The sequence below is a fragment of the Polyodon spathula genome, chromosome 11, assembly GCF_017654505.1.
Source record: "Polyodon spathula isolate WHYD16114869_AA chromosome 11, ASM1765450v1, whole genome shotgun sequence".
NCBI lineage: Eukaryota > Metazoa > Chordata > Actinopteri > Acipenseriformes > Polyodontidae > Polyodon > Polyodon spathula.
Genome location: NC_054544.1, coordinates 31,640,054 through 31,657,851, shown reverse-complemented (window position 1 = coordinate 31,657,851; position 17,798 = coordinate 31,640,054). Strand labels below are relative to the sequence as shown.

Sequence of the window (17,798 nt, the reverse complement as noted above, 5' to 3'; positions counted from 1 at the left end):
TACAGCTAGACTTTACAATATGAATGTAACATGTTAAAGTAGAAATATATCTGAGAAGTAAAGAACAATACGTTGTGTAGGCCTAACTTTACCCCAGTGAATTAACTACAAAACAAAGCATGGCAAATAGAAGTTCAAGTTAAACGTTGTTTTGTTTATTCCCCAAATAAACAGTTGATAGTGTTGATACTGTATTTTATTATTTTTTTTACTTTTGTTTCATTCCTTGCCATTGCCGTTTCTTTGCAGTACAGAGTGGCCATACACGTTTTCATACAGTAATAAAATGAGGTTTACTTGTGTCTTTTTGTAGCTGAACAAGCAAACGAAAACTGAAATTTAAACTTTGAAACACTTCAAATAAAACAAATGTGGAAATGGCGTTGTCAATTAATTCTGGTTCTCATTTATTACATTCCACATAAAGTTGCAACAAAAATATAGAAAATCTATACAGAAATCCCTACACAACATTCCCAGCAAGCTGGGCACTGTTTAAGCAAAGCCTTTCAGAATAACTTTTTTTTTGTCCCATGAGATTCTGACTCACTCAAAGCAGAACACCACATTTTTGACCCAGATAGCTTTCCATAGAGAATGCGCATAATCTGTCTAAAACTTTTAAATAGAGGCTCAAGAGCTGCTGTGTTGATCCTGTTTTTTTTTTTTTATTTATTTTTTTTAAATATGTTAAATCTCACATATCACATGGAGTTCTTTTCGTTTTTTAAAATGTCGCAGAACTTCTAAGGAGTAGGTAAATAAGTTCTAAGCATTTGTCATTTCTAGCAAATACGAACATCTGATTTTTCTATCCAAATACATGTAAAAAAAAATATTTGCTCAAATTTTGTTAGATATTTCCGAGCATTAACACACACATATATATATATACACACACACAATCTATCTATCTATCTATCTATCTATATATATATATAAATAACGTAGCGATAGAGTATAATAAACATTTCCCCCAACATATCAATGGCTAGATGCACAAGGTGTAGGCCTACATCATGTTTTATTGCTGGAATATATTAGGGCTAAAGAAAGCTTAGAAATAACAGGTTTAAAAATAAGAAAAAAGTTAAAACATAACATTTACACAAAGTCTGAAACCAGCAAAATAAAGTGTTAAATTCCATATTCTCCAGTATCATACTTTATATGCAAAGACAAGAAAAAAAAAACAAAAAAAAAAAAACCCACATATTTCTTCCAAATACAATAACATCTCATCACACAAGCTCGAATTTTAAATTATATATTTTTGTATTCATAACGCAGTACAACCCTGCCACACTGAAGCAGCACAAGTAATATTGGGGTTTTGGCCTTATTCTCCCACACCAATATTTACGTGCTGCTAAAGCAGAGCAGGTACAAAAGCAACATCCTCATTCAGTTATCGTACAATTACAAATGCTGCAGGCAGTGCTGCCCATTTAATATACATGTTTTTAGTCTGAATACTTCAAGAAACTTCTGCTTTTTCCTTAAAATTCTAAAGCAGCAAATAATGGTTCGCATCTTTACTATAGTGTTGCAAACCATGATGTGCTGCTACAGTACTTTAAGGCTTTCAATGGTCATTCTTGATATTTGAAGAATACAGATATAATTTGCTGGCCATTTCAACAACTAAAGCACGAAAAATCGTAACAAAAATTATTTGGCAAATCAGTTAAGCGAGTGAAAATGTATTACCTGTAAAATCAAAAACCAGTTATGGTCCAGGTCTATTCCATGACTACGAAGCAAAGTTCCAACATCTTTGAAGGTTGCTTTCTTTCCACTGATGTTGTATACTGAGGAATTGTCTTTGTAGGCTGTTCTTGAAACATAAAATTTGCTGTTGGGGATGACCTCATAATCATCACCTTCCTGTTAGTGGAGAAAATATACCAACACTAAATAAAACAAAAATGTTCAATACAGTAAAGTGACATTTTTCCTTAATTACCTTACAAAATGTAAACAATGCACTGGGGTTGAGGCAGGCAGTTTTAAAACTCACTTTTACCCATATACAATGAAATTTATCAACATGTGCAGAACCCAAACAACCACACCCACATTTCTCATTAGAAAGCACTGTAAAAACATAAAATGTCCTTACCATCTACTCTTCAAATGTTATGGAAAAGTAGATTTGAAAGGAACAGGTGCCAACCTATAATCTTTAAAAGAGCTTAATAAGAAAAGGTAGCATTTTGATTTAATATTCTATGCAAGTAAATGAAGAAAATGAAAAAAAAGCTTTAGGTTTTAAAGAAGTGGCACACCCACCATGCAGGCCTATCAAAGACAACCTAAAAATGTACTTCCACTTTTTTTTTTTTTTTTTTTTTTTTTTTACATTCCAGTTAACAGTACATGACTCCTTTTGTTGAAGTCTTACTTCAGAATATAATATACAACATATCTTATATAATAGATATATAGATAGATATTATATATATATATCATATATCTAATTATATTTATAATATGAGTGAATGATGATTAAATAACACCTACATTACAAACTGGTTGTAATCTTTCACACATAGTACCAGGAGGACATTTCTCAATGTACTAGACAGACTAAAACAAAATTGAAAAAAACAAGCTGGCCCATGTGCTTTATTTCTATGGTTTTATTTTACTTTTGCAATTTTATTCTGGTTAACCGCCTTTACTTTTTATGCAATTTCACAGGCCACATCAAGACAATCTCCTTACTTTCTGAGAAGTAGTTTCTATCTTAAGTCTCAAATTGAAATATACACTTTACCCACTGAAGAAAACACTACACTGGACAGAATTATTTTTCAAAAGCTATCACGTGCTAACATTTTTTGTTTTGTTTTATATAAATGTTTAAAAAATGTACAGGATGAATGACAAATGCCAAATTCAACAGTAAAGCTTAACTGAAGCAGCTTGTCCTTGAACAATGTATTCTGAGAATTTCCATAAAACAGGACAGTTTGGGTACAAAAAACAGAACACACACAATCTAAAATGTGATTTTATCTAAAATATTTTTTTTCGGTGATTCCCTTAAATTGTGTTCCTTATTAAGCTGACATTGAAAATTTACATCTAGGAGGTAAAGAACCTAGGGCCAGTTCCTGTCCAATTAAGCTTCAATTTCACTTTTTTGGTTTATGATCAACTTTGCTATTATGCAATTTTTATAACGAAAAAAACTACATAAAAAATAAACAACGTGAAGTATCACTTGATGGACAACACTTGCCAAATAAATAACTATGAGGCTCTTGAGAGCTCACATTGAATTAATTATAAATGGGCACACTAACAAGGAGAATGACAGCTACTTATACAACAAATATGTTTTTTGTAAATGTGAGATTTGAAATGTCATAATACATTTTGCAGTCCTGTATATTACATTGATTCTTGCAATGGCACACAAACATGTAGATTCAGAAACTACCTTGTCAATATTTTTTTTTAAATGAACTGCCACAGTACAGCTCTGTACATCACTGTGCTCATCAGAATTGTGTATCAGGACAGACAGTTTTTTGGATCTTATCTTTTGGGCCCTGTATCCAAAGACAAAAAGCACTGAGTATCACATTGGATTTCCCACTGCCTTTTGGTCCAATAATGCAGGAAAAGCGCTGCAAAAAAAAAAAAAAAAAAAAAAAAAAACACAAAATATACAGGAAAGTCAAAATAATATCCCAATAAGTTTGTATAAGATATATAAGAAGGAATAGCAGATTTCTAAATAAACATAGTGTAAATAATTTAATTCAATCTATAATTCAAGCACATTCACATCTCGTATGCAATTCTCTCCAATCTCAGCTATTAAAATAAGTGCACTGAACTGATTTAGAAAAAAAGTGCAATGATATATATATATATATATATATATATATATATATATATATATAGAGAGAGAGAGAGAGAGAGAGAGAGAGAGAGAGAGAGAGAGAGAGAGAGAGAGAGAGAGAGAGAGATAGATAGATAGATAGATAGTTTAAGACTATACATGATATTTCACAAAAATGTGCAATATTGGGTAATGGAGTTAAATAGGCCATAGCAAGTAATGTCCAAATCAAGAAAAACAAAACAAAATAACCACATTATATGCCTCAAACCAATTTTACTTTGCATAGGGCCAAACAAAATAATCACTGGTCAGTTATTCAGCATTTACACAAGACTATGTACAAGGTTTTTTTTGTATACATTTAGAATATCTATCTATCTATCTATCTATCTATATATATCTATATATATATATATATATATCTATATATATGTCATATTTCCACATTACCTTATGAAAGGGCCCCAAAACCTGTTCACCAGCATATGATTTGAAGTTCTGGTTTACAATATTGAGTTATCATCAGACGAGGTGCACCCGGTTCATTGGTCATTGCTGGGGGTGGGGGAGGAGGGATGCTATTCAAAATCTCCTCTATACTTCGATTATCAACAGCTTCGTCTGTCACATCTGGAGTAGCATCTAAATTCAAAATGAAATGTGTTCACGTCATTAACAAAGAAAAAAAAAAACATTTGGAGTTTTCTGGAGGGCGGGGGAGGGGTCAGACCTGTGGAGAAACTTTGGACAATAACGCTGTTGACATGTTGTCGAAAATAACCATGACTAGATGTATAATAACGCTACACTATTTTACAACATAACCCGTTCATAAAGTGGCTTATTTACCACAGCATTGAACTTCGCAACCCACAACGGCTTCTCGATTCTTATAAGAAAAAAAAAAAAGTCCATGAGCAATAACTTCGAGCGTCGGTTTATTAATAACATAGCACAACATAAGTTTTATAAAAAAACAAAAAAAACAAAAACACCATCAAAATACTAGTGCCGCTTACGGTTTTAATATTTAAAAACTTAAATGATAACGAGTTTGGTAAATTTTCACCGTTTACGTCATGTCTATTTATTTGGGGTATAAAACCAGAACAAAACTTTCGTTTCGCCAATAAAATTAAACCATTTAAAACGAAATCTTGTTAAGAATATATTTAAAGACTTCCACCACCTGCTTGCACTACAATAATTACATAACATTAAGACAATGACTCATTTGTCTGATTTAAAGCTGGTGAACTTGACAACAAAGACGAGTTAATAAACCACCATTCACATTTATCGGTAAAAACGTACCTTTACTTTGTGCTGCTTCTTTCCCATTTGCGCTGACTTTTTTGGGGGGTATTTCCATCTCATCTGAGGAATCATCCAGAGGTTGAACTCCTTTTCCCTTTGGCTTCGCTGCAGTTTTAGACGTTTTAGAAGACATGATTTAATCTAGAAAAAAAACACATGCAGCTCAACATCACGTCTAAATCCGAGGATCCCGGGACCCGCGTCTTGTACATTTTCATTCATGTTCAGTGTCAAGGTGAACATTTTACAATAAACCAAATTAAGAGAACAGAGAACCGTCATCATCTGGCAAAGTGACAAATGCTCATCCACAAGAATTTAATAATTTAAAATCTGAAACTGCTAAATTATATCAGCATTTTAAAATTTTCCATTAATGTAAATAAACTAAATTAAGAGCACACACTATGTTATCGTAGATCTTATAATTTAAATAATGTATGTCTAATGTATTTGTGAGATCGCATGCATTCAGCTACAGCGTCACGTTACATTAAAACTCGGTGACGTCTTTAAATAGTCTACCGAATACAACGCTAACAGAACAGTTAGAATTACAAGTTTATCTTTGCAAACAAAATGCAAGTCCCATAGGTTTCGAAGCAGCCAATCACGGGTTTTCTCAAGGACACATTGAAAAGTAAGTTTTGATTGGCCGATTTAAGTAGTTTAAAAAAAAGGAGAAATGTCGTTTAGTTTACACCCATTAACGAAAATAAAGCAAAAGTTAATGCAGTATATTCATGGACTCTCATCATTTGGATTATTAAAAAAAAAAAAAAAAAAAACCTGTAGACACAGAAAGACAATCTAAACACTGCGAGAAGTAAAATCTATTTTAACATTAGATCAAATTATTTATTTGCATTTAATAAGCAAAAATCAAACTGCATGTAAATTACATTAAAAAAGTAAATAAAAGCAATTGTACTACTCGGTTTCAAAATTGGTTCTATGGATTTCTAAATACAAAACAAGGTAGGTTACCGTACTACCCACAATATTCGATGTGCAACACAATTATTGGCACAATATTTAATACGGCAGTACAACTTTAAAATAATTCTTTAAACTAATTTATATAGATCAAAAACAATGCTTGATATTCAACTGTACACAACCCTATGAAACGTGCACCGCTAGTGTAGAAGCAGTACAAACTCAGACAACGTAAAGTGCTTAGCAGGTTATAAAAAATACAAAGAAACTCAGAATAAAATTAATTACGTATTTTTCCTTAAAAAAAGAATACAAAATGTATTTCTCAATCATATGTTATAAATAGCTTATTTCTTTACCTTGCAATAATGAGACTTCCTTTAAAATCTGTTTACAAAATAACCCCGTCTGAATTGCCCCGTCCCGCTAAAAAAAACAACAAAAAAAACATTATCTATCTCATTTTTACCTTACGAATTCATCAGTTCCCAATTGTACTGGCTGTCAGTTCAAGGACTATATATATATATAGTATATATATATATATATATATATATATATATATATATATATATATATATATATATATATATATATCTATTTCCGGGTCCAGGTCAGACAGGTCCATTTTAACATTTTAAAATATTCAAAACCAAGCTTCAGAAAATCTTAGGGGTTTCACTAGCTCTCCTACAGCACTCGAAAATGGCGCCGAAACACTAAAGTCGAACCGAAATTCGTTACAAATCAGCGAAAGGTATTCTGGGAAACATCTGCCAGAAAAAAAAGACACATTTAAAAAAAGTGGCCACTGCCAAGTTTCTTTTAAAAAATCAGCAAACTGCACTTTTAAATATTTTTGTATACACACGGTTGCCTAAATTGCAAATGTGACAATACATTTCCAAACAAATTCTGCTCCGAAATGACACATTATTTGTGTGACTTATTTGTGTTATTACGTTTGTGACTCGGTTGCCTAGAAACGATGTGCGACATGGGAGGAGCCATTTCAATAATATATGTTAAAACATATTGAGGTTTTTTTTTTTAATGTCAGGACGAACAAAGTGAATGTTTCATCGATAAAGAGTCACTTGTAATTATATGTATTTATTTATTTTTCTTTTCTGTGGTCGTTGCTGGGTCTGTTGCCAAAGAAGCATCAGTGGAAGATCTCGCGAGAGGGTTCGGGGAGAAGCTACATTTGAACCTGGCATAATTTCGGTAAGTTTTCCATAAACAAAACAAATTAAACTGGCAGAAATGCTGTACGTTTATCAGAATACAAATGATGTGGTGTATGGGACACTGTTTTCTTTCTCGGGTTAGTAAAACTATTACTAGTAGAAAATATAAAAAATTCGAGGCCGAGTGGTATGGGTTGCCATACCTCCATTACTCGCCGAAGTACTTAGCAACCAAAAATGCATATGTTTATTATCACGTTTTATTTTTGTATAAAGCAGTAACTTTTTGGTTGGAAGCTATAATTGCTTAAGCTGAGGCTTCGTAACCACCGTATTTGCTTTAGTTTTATTTTCGCTTTAAATTTGCCAAAAGGTTCACCGTCTCAATCCAACTGCCGTTTACAAGTTAATTTCAATTTACTGTATGTATGTACAGTAGTAGGGAAGTCTACACAAGCTGAATTTCTTTGCTGGCCTGCATTATTTGGTTTATTTTTATTTTTCCAAATGCAACCACAAACCCAAACGTTCACTAAACAAATCAATCTATTGTTTTCTATCAATAGGGTAATCATTTGTCAGTTTTCTAACAAGGCAGACCTGTGAAAACTACTTCAGTTTTTTTTTTTTTTGCTTTAGTTTGAGATTTTATATATATATATATATATATATATATATATATATATATCTATATATATATATATATATATATATATATTAGCTCAAAGAGCCAGCTGCCCTATATATATATATATATATATATATATATATATATATATATATATATATATATATATATATAAAATATAAATATAATTGCAACATTAGTTTAGAGATGAGATTAACATGGGGAGCGTTGCTTTTTGTAGCCTGTGTCAAATGACAAAAGTATGCTTTCCTTTATTTTTAATGAACTTAACTATACAGACATAGGGAAAAGCAGAAAACCTTGCAATAACACACACATATGTAAATATCTGTTACTTGAATAATTTATTGATTGACTGAAATTCCAGACGTACTGTGCTGCTTTATAAAACTCTATCTCACTGTTGCAGGTAACAGATTCGGTCACAATGAGCTGGACGGCAGATCTGATCAAATAGATTAGGAGAATAGGTGCTTGGTTGACAAGTGCTTCAGTATTCAAGACAGCAGGATTAGGTTTTGGTAGGAACAGTCTATACAATAATGACTTGTGAATAGTACACAACACTTTTTTTTTTTTTTTATAGGTTCTGAAGTATTGAAGACTTGCACACTTATTGGTTCTAAAATGAGACTGAAGACGTCACTTTTGAAGGAACCAAAACATATCCTTTCTTTAAAGGCACAGTCACCATACAGTATATAAAAGTATTAGATTATTGGTGTTTTAACTTTCTAGTAAAATGTAATCCGCACACAGAAACGTCAAAGTGAAAAAGGAGTGCCTGCCTCCCCAATGTTTATGTTTGTTTTGCTTCCCTGAGCTAAAACAGAATGTAAAGTGCGTACAACATTCATACCCCTTGCCCCTGCAGATAGTAGCATAATTGTGTCTGTTTAGTGTTTTTTAAATTTTTAAATTTTTTTATTGAGAGTTAGGCTAACTCATAATCACTGTCGTTATACCCTATTTTGTAACCCCAGCTGTATGGGGTCTACATTTTAATAGATTTTTGTGCTTTTCTACTATAGTACATAGTCATAATAATAATAATGAGTAAACAGAAATTAGATCTTTGGAAAATGAAATACAATTTATTTAAAAACCTATTTTATGTGTTGGGTGAATTACGTTTTTTTTAAAGGAGAAAGGGAGATAATCAGAAAGATGAATTCTTCTTGGTTCTTGTGTAACAATTTAGTTAAAATCTTTTTTTGAGTTGGTTTGGCTTTTATGGTGTAGAATGTGCGTGCAGGGGATGTGCAGTGGTATTGGATACTGAAAGGTATAAAAGAGTAATGATTTTTAAGACCTCAGTTCACTTATATATATATATATATATATAATATATATATATATATATATATATATATATATATATATATATATATATATACATTTTGAAACCATGAATCTAACTGAAATAGATTCCACTTTTATCTAAGGAGTAATCTGAATTACTTTCAACTATGAAGGCTACAAACATGCTTCAATGACCAGAAATGCATTCAGTGGGATTTTAAAGCCTAGTCGCGCAATGAAAAGTACTTTGAACCATACAGTCTGTACAGTGTTAATTGTATATTAAGACCACCCTCGTTGTGCTCACAGGTGGTCTTAAGATGTAGAAGCTTAGAACTGAAAGGTATGTAACATAATATGAGATACATTTACAGGCAAGGGCAAAAATTATACATTTTAAATTGCCAAGGTGAAACAAAAATAATGAAGTAATATAAAACCAAGTGATAATGTGGTGGTATTTAATTTGCAACACCTGCAAATAGCAAAGACAGCAGTTTTAAAACGAGACAACCGACTAATGTAAAGGGCTATACATGTCTTTCATGTGCTCAAATATATTTGTGAAATTAAAGATTTATTCCTAACAGTAATGAGTTTGAACAAATTGCATCCACATGTTGACGCATGACATTGAACTGAAAGTGAACAGACTTGCCAAGGTTTCAGCTAGCACTTCATTGCTTTCCTTTTTTAGTTTTATTTTCTTTATACCATGTTTGGCGAGTCACAGCTCGTTATGACAATGACATACCAAATATCAATGTCATTATGAATGTTAACAGAACATTTGTCACTTTATGACACTGACGATAACATTATGTGCAGTGTTCACTTTTCAGTGCTGCTTGTTAGTCAGTCTAGTTTCTTTTCCAAGTAAATAATTCAGAACATGGACACAAGTAACAAAGACAGTAATATATTTATATGTTACAGTTATTTGTATACGAAAGTAAGATTTTCAGTAATAAATAAGGACAGTTCAGCAAATGTATGCTAATAAGACATTCGGTTCTAAAATTCTGTATCTCGCTTGACAATTTTTTTCATTTTTTCATTTTTTTTTTTTTTAATTAATACCTTAGTTTGGTTATCGGTGAAGCACTTTATTGGGGGCAGCTTTTTATGTGTTTTCTTAAAAACATGTTTTGCATGTTACAGGTGTTATAAGTATTCTGCAAGGAACAAGCCAAAAGAGCATCGTCAAGAAAGTCTCTGTTTTGATACTAAATTACTAGAAATTAATTAGTTCTCATTAATGCAATATTACATTGAATGAAAATCTGTTACGTTTTTTCCCCCATAAGTCTTTTTCTTGTGGTGTTTTCCTTAACCTCACTGCACATAAAGAGTTAGTCAGCTGTGTAGGCTGGACCACAGCAGATGAACTATACTCTTGTAGTGAAGATCACCTTGTCCTGAAGTGGAATTTGCTGACAAACGAGACAACACAAGTTGTGAAACTACAAGATGACATTTACCCCATTGATCTACACTGGTTTCCTAAAACAGTAGGTGGAAAGAAGCAGATTCAGGCAGAGATCTTTGTACTTACCAGTACTGATGGTAAGATTATTTTATTTTGTTTTGATTTGTCATGGCATGACAACATCTGTATATCATTATTTTCTACATGCTGATCTAATAAAGCAGGTTATTTTCTTTACCCTAACAAAAACTGCCACAAGCTACAAATATAACCATTTGTATACATTTTGCTACATGTATCTGTTTTGGCTTAAGTAGTTAAACTTGCTTACATTTAAATTAATAATACGTTTTTTTTTTAAAAGTGTGTGTGTGTGTGTGTGTGTGTGTGTGTGTGTGTGTGTGTGTGTATATATATATATATATATATATATATATATATATATATATATATATATATACACATACATACATGCATATACAGATACAGCTCTGGAAAAAATTAAGAGACCACTGCAAAATGATCAGTTTCTCTGGTTTTACTATTTATAGGTATGTGTTTGGGTAAAATGAACATTTCTGTTTCATTCTATAAACTACTGACAACATTTCTCCCAAATTCCAAATAAAAATATTGTCATTTAGAGCATTTATTTGCAGAAAGTGACAACTGGTCAAAATAACAAAAAATATGCAGTGTTGTCAGACCTCTAATAATGCAAAGAAAATAAGTTCATATTCATTTTTAAACAACACAATACTAATGTTTTAACTTAGGAAGAGTTGAGAAATCAATATTTGGTGGAATAACCCTGATTTTCAAGCACAGCTTTCATGCATCTTTGCAAGCTCTCCACCAGTGTTTCACATTGATGTTGGGTGACTTTATGCCACTCCTGGCGCAAAAATTCAAGCAGCTTGGCTTTGTGTGATGGCTAGTGACCATCCCTCTTCCTCTTGATCACATTCCAGAGGTTTTCAGTGGGGTTCAGGTCTGGAGATTGGGCTGCCCATGACAGGGTCTTGATCTGGTGTTCCTCCATCCACACCTTGATTGACCTGGCTGTGTGGCATGGAGCATTGTCCTGCTGGAATAACCAATATATATAATATATATACACACACACACACACACACACACACACATACAGTGGCTTGCAAAAGTATTCAGACCCTTGACCAATTCTCTCATATTACCAAATTACAAATGGTACATTGAAATTTCGTTCTATTTGATATTTTATTTTTAAACACTGAAATGTAGAGACATTATTGTAAGGTGACATTGGTTTTATGTTTGGAAATATTTTTAACAAAAATAAAAGACTGAAATATCTTGTTTGCATAAGTATTCAACCCCTGTGCTGCGGAAGCTCCCAGTTGGCACCGATGAAAGAAATTGCCCTAACGAGGACACAATTACCTTACCATTGGCTTCCACCTGTGAGCCATTAAAGTTGCTGTCACATTTTCTGGATAAAAACCCCACTGTTGAAGGATCATTGGTAAGGCTGTGAATCTGAAGGAAAATGAAGACCAAAGAGCATTCTACAGAAGTTAGAGATAAAGTAATACAAATGCATAGATTAGGGAAAGGGTACAAAATAATATCCAAGTGTTTGAATATTCCAGTGAGCACAGTTGGATCAATAATCAGGAAGTGGAAGCTGCATCACACCACCCAGGCACTGCCAAGAAAAGGCCGTCCCTCAAAACTCAGCACTCAAACAAGAAGGAGACTTGTGAGAGAAACCACAGAGAGGCCAACAACAATAACTTTGAAGGAGCTACAGAGTAATGTTGCACCAGTCAACCATATCAAGAGCTCTGCATAACACTGTCCTGCATAGGGGTGGCAAGAAAGAAGCCGTTACTCAAAAAGTACCATCTGAAAGCACGTCTGGAGTTTGCCAGAAAGCATGAGAGTGACCCAGCTGCGATGTGGGAAAAGGTTTTGTGGTCAGATGAGACCAAGATAGAGCTTTTTGGCCAAAACTCAAAGCACTATGTGTGGCACAAACCTAACACTGCCCATGCCTCAAGACACACCATCCCTACAGTGAAGTATGGTGGTGGCAGCATCATGCTGTGGGGATGCTTCTCATCAGCAGGGACTGGGCATATTGTTACAGTTGAAGGAAGAATGGATGTAGCAAAATACAGGAAAATACTGCAAGAGAATCTGCTTCAGTCTGCTAAAAAACTGAAGATGGGAGGAAATTCACCTTTCAGCAAGACAATGATCCCAAGCACAAAGCCCAAGCAACATTGGAGTGGCTCAAGAACAAAAAGGTGAATGTCCTACAGTGGCCCAGTCAAAGTCTTAATCTCAATCCCATTGAGAATCTGTGGCAGCATTTGAAAATTGCGTCCACAAGCGTCGTCCAACCAACCTGAACAACCTGGAGCAAATCTGCCAAGAAGAATGGGCCAAAATCACTCCGACACTGTGTGCAAAGTTGGTACATACTTACCCCAAAAGACTTAAAGCTGTTATTGCAGCAAAATGTGGCTCTACCAAATATTAATGTGTGGGGGTTGAATACTTATGCAAGCAAGATATTTCAGTTTTTTATTTTTCTTAAAAATATTTCCCAACATAAAACCAATGTCACCTTACAATAATTGATTTTGATTTTAAGTGTTTTAAAATAAAATATCGAACAGAATGAAATTTCAGTGTACCATTTGTAGTTCAGTAATGTGAGAGAATTCATCACGGGTCTGAATACATTTGCAAGCCACTGTGTGTGTGTGTGTGTGTGTGTGCATATATATATATATATATATATATATATATATATATATATATATATATATATATATATATATATATAATAATTATACACACACACACAGTGCCGTGAAAAAGTATTTGCCCCCTTTCTGATTTTTGCGTATTTCTGAAACTGAATGTTATCAGATCTTCAACCAAAGTCTAATATTAGATAAGTGGGACCCTGGGTGAACAAATAACACAGAATTTTGATACTTATTTAATTTATTTATTAAGGAAAGGTATGCAACAATAACTGCAACCAAACGCTTCCTGTAGTTATTGATCAGTCTCTTACAGCGCCGTGGAGGAATTTTGGCCCACTCCTTCATGCAGAACTGCTTCAACTCCATGACATTTGTGGGTTTTTGAGCATAAGCTGCTTGTTTCAGGTCCTGACACAACATCTCAATGGGGTTTAGGTTAGGGCTTTGACAAGGCCATTCCAAAACTTTAATTTTCTTGTTCTTCAACCATTCTGATATGGACATGCGTGTGTGTTTTGGGTCATTGACTTGCTGCATAACCCAGCTGTGCTTCAGCTTAAGCTCATGGATGGATGGCCTGACATTCTCCTGTAGAATTCTCTGTTACAGAGCAGAATTCATGGTTTCTTCAATGATGGCAAGTTGTCCAGGTCCTGATGCAGCAAAGCATCCCCAAATCATGACACCACCACCATGCTTGACCGTTGGTATGAGGTTCTTACTATGGAATACAGTGTTTGGTTTTCACCAGACATAACAGGGCCCATGTTGGCCAAAAAGTTCCACTTTTGACTCATCTGCCCTTAGAACATTGTTCCAGAAATCTTGAGGATCATTCAGGTGCTTTTTGGCATTCATGTTCTTCTTAGTGAGCAGTGGTTTCCGCCTTGCTACGCTTCCATGAATCCCTTTTTGCCCAGTGTCTTTCTGATGGTGGAGTCATGAACACTGACCTTAGCCAAGGCTAGAGAGGCCTGCAGATCACTGGATGTTGTTCTAGGGTTCTTTGTGAGTTCCTGGGCGATTTTATTACTTGTTCTTGGAGTGATTTTGACAGGATGGCCACTCCTTGGAAGGTTCACTACTGACCCAAACTTTCCGTTTGGCCAGTATGGCTCTGAGTGTGGTTTGTTGGAGCCCCAGAGACTTGGAAATGGCATTGTAACCCTTTCTAGACTGATAGGCATCAACAACATTTTTCCGGATTTCTTCAGGAATTTTTTTCAATCGTGGCATGATGTGCCTCTAGAACCTGTGTACTGACAACTTCACTCTGATGGTAATTATCCCTTTAATTAGGTTGAGTTAACTAGCGGGGGGGGGGGGTGGGGAGGGGGGGGGGGGCAATACTATATAATATAATTTTAATACGGCTTCGATATGAAAATAAAAAACAATCAGATACAACTTAATATTTTTTATTGATGAACATCATACTTAACATTTTCAGAGCAGAAACACCGTATTTACATTGAACATTAAACTTTGTTCTTATTTTTTTCAAAAGGAGCACATATACATAAACATGAAAAACTAATACAATAAACTTTACACAATAAAATTCTGTGTAACATATCTATGCACATATAAAATTATAAAACGTTAACTAGTTATAAAAATAGTATAAAACAAAAATATAACATAATTTATGCAACGTGAAAGCACTTTGAGTGAAACAGTTCAAAGGCTGTCTGTCAGTTCTATTGCAGCTTTCTAAGTACAATCTACGCAGAAAACACGCTTTTAAACTGTACCGGTGCATTTGCCACAGACTGCCTTTTCACAAAGGGTGCAGACATCAAAAGTTCTGTTTTTATTGCATTTCGCAACCTGGCATTGTCTTTTATTCCATTTACCAATGGGCGCAGCGCTGGCTGAAGGTTGAGGGGCATTTGCAAGCCGGCTTTCGTGTCTCTTATCAAAATGTTTCTGCCGTAGCTCAAGGGCTAGCTGCAAAATGAAGTCCCTCTGAGTGATTGTGTTGCCGGTGCACTCCTTGTACAAAACCAAAGCGTTGATGGCTGCCAAGTCCAAAACATTATAAAAAAGAACAGCCACAGGCCAACTGTGAGTACTATCTTTGACAGAATACAGCCGTACCATTTGATCCAGTATATGCACACTGTACTTTTGTTGTATTGTAAAATGGCTTTCGTTTAGCAACAGTCTCGATAGTCACTGATTTGTGCAGAGAGCTTAGAATAAGCATTTTCTTTTATATTTTTACACCTGTACACACTCAGGGTGGCACAGGCATTCTACCTGAGGAGTGTAGTGGAGTGCAAGGGGGCTCACATGGCTTGAGCTGGCGGTAACTCTCGTCTTGCCTATATCACACTGTATTGTGATTCAGTGTGTATGTTTTGTGATAACTGCTAATAATAATAATAAAGCCGTAGAAAAAGCGACTATGGCAGGGCTAATTTTAAGATGGTGTCTCTGTCGTACACATACCAGTCACTTGCTGCCTGATCAGTATTAGAGATCAGGCAGTAACTTTTTGGTTGTCTTTTCTCGGCAGTCGATCACTTTCCTGTTTGTGTACTCTGATAGTCACGTTTTTTTTTTGGCAATTTTAATACATGCCTGTCTATACTGTAGTAGAATTTAGGAATACAGTAATAAACATTTCTTGTATCGGAGTCTGTAGGAGGGTTAAGTGGGTGGGGGAAATTATGTGTTAACTTTTGTGGCTTCATCAACCCTCATCTTTTCTATCTAATACTCAAAGCTGTTAAATGCTATTTTTGCCCAAAGTGATTGGTGGTATGTGTGTAAATCAATTTGTGCATTTTTTATATATTCATATATTTTCTATTGCACACTACCTGAACCCAGTTCCCTGGCACAGCATCTACTTTTATAGGGAGTACAAATGTAGAGCTAAACAGCATACTGATTTGCAGTTTTAGGCAACCAAAATTACATAGAACACTCTGATTTTTTTAAATATACACAACCACAAAGTATATAGTAACTTAGTGTCTTTGATAACTGTCTCCATGCCTGATTGCTTTCTGTCTCGCACAGGCGATAGAAGAAAGTTTTAAACCAAGCAGCAAAGATTTTGCATTAACTCTATCATGTAAAATAAATCTACATTATATGTGCTTATAATGATTATTCCTCTTTGAACTGGACACAGGCTTAACAATGAAAAAATTATCTGTGTTTTGAGATTGGGGAAGCATTATGTCTCCATTGATGTAAGCATTACACATTGGAAGGTCTGTTGTAAGTATATAATGTGTATTTCATAATTTAGTTGCATATGTCATGCAATTATATGATTAAATATGAACATGAAAAACCCAGAGGTCGGAAAAAAAAAAAAAAAAAATCTGTTGCAGGCAAGTTTCACCTGATTTCAAAGAATGGACGAATAGAGAAGAGTGTGGAGGCACACCGTGGAGCAGTGCTGGCTGCAAGATGGAATTATGATGGAACTGCCTTAGTTACAGGTGACATTCTACAAGTGGTACATCACACCAACACGATTAGCTTAATCTTGAGAAATGATCATCCATTTCTATTGTTTTAACTTCCATGTTAGATTAATAGAATAATTGATCTCTCTATTTTTTCCTACTGTTATGTTTTTGTTTGTTTGTTTGTTTGTGTTTTTTTTTAATTTTTTTACTTTTTTAATTTTTATTATAACCTACTGTTGAAATGTTACATGTTGGACTCATGCTCCACCCCCACCCCCTCCAAGCTGGTGAAGACGGGCAGATTAAAATATGGTCAAAAAGTGGAATGTTGAGATCCACTCTGGCCCAACAAGGTAGGCATCCTTTATATTATGATAATACATTAAAAAACTAAATATAACACTTACCTAAAAAAGAAAGCCTGTACAATAATGCAAAATATTTTTTTCAATGTCAAATATAATTATATACTTTATAATCAAGAAATGTATCAACAAGTTAAAATACATATGGTCTCTCTGTAAATGCTTGTAGCCAGATGAAGTATAATTTTAAAATGTAGTTTATTAATTACATTTTTAAATATCTTCTAACATGTCTTTGTTACCCCCCACCCCCATCCAGATGTGTATCTGCCTGTTTCCTGCTTTTAAGACTTACTGTTAGACAGTGCCGTGTGAGACTACCAAAAGACCACAAAGTACAGTTAATTGGATTTGACAATGTGCAGTGCTTCTGTCAGTTTTCAATACAACTGTAATGTATTGGGTGCTAAGCTGTTTTTGTTTGTTTGTTTTGTTATGCTTTCACATAAGTATGCACTGGTGCAAAGTTAGTAGAGTTTTGAATCAACTCAGAAATGTTAATGTATTGGTTGTATCATTGATCGTATGGCTGAAATCTATGAAAATATATACATT

General features: G+C 34.1%; 1 protein-coding gene and 1 pseudogene across 2 annotated transcripts in view; one reads left to right on the top strand and one right to left on the bottom strand.

The window, feature by feature from the left end:
- LOC121323453 overlaps positions 1-5,592 on the bottom strand; it is a 21,510-nt pseudogene extending 15,918 nt beyond the window's left edge.
- A 1,655-nt stretch (positions 5,593-7,247) lies between these two features.
- ift80 (intraflagellar transport 80 homolog (Chlamydomonas)) overlaps positions 7,248-17,798 on the top strand; it is a 52,115-nt gene continuing 41,564 nt past the window's right edge. The window contains exons 1-5 of one of the 2 annotated variants that reach the window (XM_041264023.1): positions 7,248-7,342; positions 8,541-8,618; positions 10,601-10,822; positions 16,798-16,908; positions 17,163-17,231. In XM_041264023.1, coding sequence (XP_041119957.1) covers positions 8,582-8,618; positions 10,601-10,822; positions 16,798-16,908; positions 17,163-17,231 — 439 coding nt within the window. In that variant the 5' untranslated portion in view covers positions 7,248-7,342; positions 8,541-8,581. The remainder of the gene's footprint in view (positions 7,343-8,540; positions 8,619-10,600; positions 10,823-16,797; positions 16,909-17,162; positions 17,232-17,798) is intronic. The other variant, XM_041264024.1, reaches the window with a different exon arrangement.